Source organism: Penaeus chinensis, chromosome 31, assembly GCF_019202785.1.
Source record: "Penaeus chinensis breed Huanghai No. 1 chromosome 31, ASM1920278v2, whole genome shotgun sequence".
NCBI lineage: Eukaryota > Metazoa > Arthropoda > Malacostraca > Decapoda > Penaeidae > Penaeus > Penaeus chinensis.
The window spans coordinates 34536868-34540966 of record NC_061849.1 but is presented as its reverse complement, the minus strand read 5'-3'; the positions used below and the strand labels follow the sequence as shown (position 1 = coordinate 34540966).

The 4099-nt window shown below is 28.7% G+C and overlaps 1 protein-coding gene across 1 annotated transcript; it reads right to left on the bottom strand.

The window, feature by feature from the left end:
* Positions 1–724: 724 nt before the first annotated feature.
* Positions 725–2133, bottom strand: LOC125042245 (ficolin-2-like). Its single transcript, XM_047637772.1, has 3 exons — positions 2047–2133; positions 1469–1948; positions 725–1066 (listed from the first exon to the last, which is right to left on the bottom strand). Exons 1-3 carry the CDS (start codon positions 2049–2051, stop codon positions 886–888), a joined length of 666 nt encoding a protein of 221 aa, XP_047493728.1. The 5' UTR covers positions 2052–2133; the 3' UTR covers positions 725–885.
* Between the last annotated feature and the right edge of the window lie 1966 nt (positions 2134–4099).

Genomic DNA, 4099 nt, shown 5'->3' with positions numbered 1-4099 from the left:
ATCATTATAATTCTTATTATTACTATCATCATTACTATAATTTATATTACTATTATAATCATTATGATGATTATTATTATTATTATCATTATTATTATTATTAATATCATCATCATCATCATTGCTATCATTATTACAATTATTATTATCATTATTACTACCATTATCATTATAACCATTACTATTATCAATCGCATTAGCATCATTTTTTTTTTAATTCCCTTATCTCTATATATTTATATCTGTACTTATTCTATTTTGCAATACAGCCAATTTAATAAGTTCTTACAAAAGCTTAATTTTTATTAAAGCTAAGCCAGGTTAGGGACCATGGAACCACAATTACCAAGGAGCATATGTAAACAACTTTTAACATTCATTACGTCGTTATTGTTTTTATCATTTCAACAGCAATGAAGATACAGGAAAGTACTTGTGTGTTAATACGCATATATATTCATTAATAAGAGACTTTTGTGAAAGCTTACCATCCATCCCTAAGTATATTTTTCTCTAATTCTTACGTACCATTTTAACTTGTTCTAAGGAACCACTAAACCGTACAAAGTAGAACACGTCGATTTGACCTTTTTTAATGCTACCGTGAATTAATTGCCTCCCCCCCCACACACACATTTCATGCACTTCTCCCCTCCCTACGTGCATAATAGGTAAATATAACCTCATTGTAATTCGAAAGAAACGTGAAATGTGTATACAGCACACTTGGGTAATATAGAAATCTGTAGAATACAATAAAGGTAATTGGGTGAGGGTTGTAAAACCGTAATATTTTGTGCAACAGAATGGCTTTCAGTCAATAATTTGTTGTCGAAAACAGTAATAAACCAGAAATATTCTCCGCTTCATTTTTCGCTTCTTTCATTATTGCAGTATTTCAGGAGCTGGTCTGATCATCATCGTCGTAGACTTCAGTGAATAGTAATTCCCACGCCACTGGTACCAGTTGATACCATTACCAAGGCTCTTGTGAAAACCACTCAGGTACTTGCCGTTGAGATTAGCAAAGTGACAGATGCTGTTATACCACCAACCGCCTTCACACCTGTAAGTATAGGAAGTGAGTTGCCGGTGGTGGAGGCAAGAAATAACATTGAGTTATTAGATTTTTTTTTTTTTTTCGAGGAATGAGAGAAGGACCAATGGCGATCGTAATTCGTAAGATCTCAGTTATCATTATCATCATTGTTAATATCACTTTTTATAATGAAGGGAAGAAACAAGGAAGCATACGAATATGCTGAGGGCCTTTTCGCTACATTGCTTCTTCATGCCCCGAAGAAGCAATACAGCGAAAAGTGTGTTTCTTGTTCTTCCCTTCCTTGTTCTATTGCAATTTGTTCGACATGAATCCTAAAGTTTGTATGATGTAGACATATACACACACATATATATACACGCATATACACTTATAAATTGATGGGTATATATATTCCTTCGCACTCACGTTTGTGCACAATGCCTGCTGGGTTCTTTATCGTTGTCATAATCCTTTGTGGAGAATCTGCTCCCATCGTGCGCTGTCATGGCGTCCCCGGCGTTCCCTTCATACCCGGAAATGCCCATCGTGTACAAGTCGTCCCGATCGCCAACGTAGAAGGCGCTGTATTTGGCCCAGCGGGTTCCGCCCTCGAAGTCCTCCAAGTCGATCCTGAGCTCGTTGGGCTTCTGGTCGGCGAGGGCGTGGATGTGCTCGAGGCCGAGCCAGAATTCCCCGCAAGGCGAGTGTCCGAACCCAAGGGCGTAGTCGCTCCAAGGGCGGTAGAAATCCTCCCGAGGAAGGGCGTCCCGACGTTGCTGGATGACCGTCCAACCGCCCCCGTCGGTGTCCATGTCGCAGTAGACGCTGACGGGGCAGCACTCCCGCGGGTAGATGGTGTAGACGCCGCTCACGTCGCTAAGTTTGTTCAGTACGTCCTGGCAGTTCCTGTAGAATCACGGATGAAACATTAGCCACGCACTGTCGAAAAGTCACAGTAACAACATGAATATTAATCCGCTTCTGAAAAAAAATAATTTACTTACCTCATAACAGGTTCTCTGTGTTGTTCCAGAATCTCTACGTTGCAAATGGTTAACACATTCGCAGGGTCGAGATCCAAACTCTGAAGGGACAAGTACCGCCCGCTCACAGGCTCCTCTGGGGTAAACACAACCTCTGCGCCCAAAGGAGGGTCTCCCGCAATGTAATCGAAAACAGGGTTGCTACTAAATGCAGGTTCAGTTTCGTTTATGTCTTGTGGTGGATGGCAGCTTCCTGATTCACCCTGTAAAAGCTGAGCGGACGAGTTTCCTAGGAAAGTCTGATTTTCTGAATTCACTGAGCCGTCGGGATACGGCGCGTTTTCATTTCCCTGAGAGATATGACTCTGTTAAATTCGCTAGATTTGTATCCGATGTGTTTCCTGGCGGGGCTGGATCTGATACGTTTCTTGGTCTGTTTCCTGAAACATCTGGTTGCGACGAATTCTCCCCAAGTTCCGAGAACGGGGAAGCATCGAAGCAAACCTGCTCCGAACCGTTCCGAAGCAGAGCCGACGAATTCCCGAGACGAACCACGACGGACACGAACTCGCTCGCATTCCCATCCTGCCGCGTGAGGACCCTGACCTGCGCCACCCTCCTCACGCCCCCGAGATCCGCCACCCACCACGGGTGCGCTTCTTCTTCAGTAGAAAAACAGTGACTCTGATTCTTGTATGATGTAGACATATACACACACATACATACATACATACATACATACATACATACATATATATTTATTTATATATATATATATATATATATATATATATATATATATATATATATATATATATATATATATATATATATATATATATATATATATATATATATATATATATATATATATATATATATATATATATATATATATATATATATATATATATATATATATATATATATATATATATATATATATATATATATATATATATATATATATATATATATATATATATATATATATATATATATATATATATATATATATATATATATATATATATATATATATATATATATATATATATATATATATATATATATATATATATATATATATATATATATATATATATATATATATATATATATATATATATATATATATATATATATATATATATATATATATATATATATATATATATATATATATATATATATATATATATATATATATATATATATATATATATATATATATATATATATATATATATATATATATATATATATATATATATATATATATATATATATATATATATATATATATATATATATATATATATATATATATATATATATATATATATATATATATATATATATATATATATATATATATATATATATATATATATATATATATATATATATATATATATATATATATATATATATATATATATATATATATATATATATATATATATATATATATATATATATATATATATATATATATATATATATATATATATATATATATATATATATATATATATATATATATATATATATATATATATATATATATATATATATATATATATATATATATATATATATATATATATATATATATATATATATATATATATATATATATATATATATATATATATATATATATATATATATATATATATATATATATATATATATATATATATATATATATATATATATATATATATATATATATATATATATATATATATATATATATATATATATATATATATATATATATATATATATATATATATATATATATATATATATATATATATATATATATATATATATATATATATATATATATATATATATATATATATATATATATATATATATATATATATATATATATATATATATATATATATATATATATATATATATATATATATATATATATATATATATATATATATATATATATATATATATATATATATATATATATATATATATATATATATATATATATATATATATATATATATATATATATATATATATATATATATATATATAT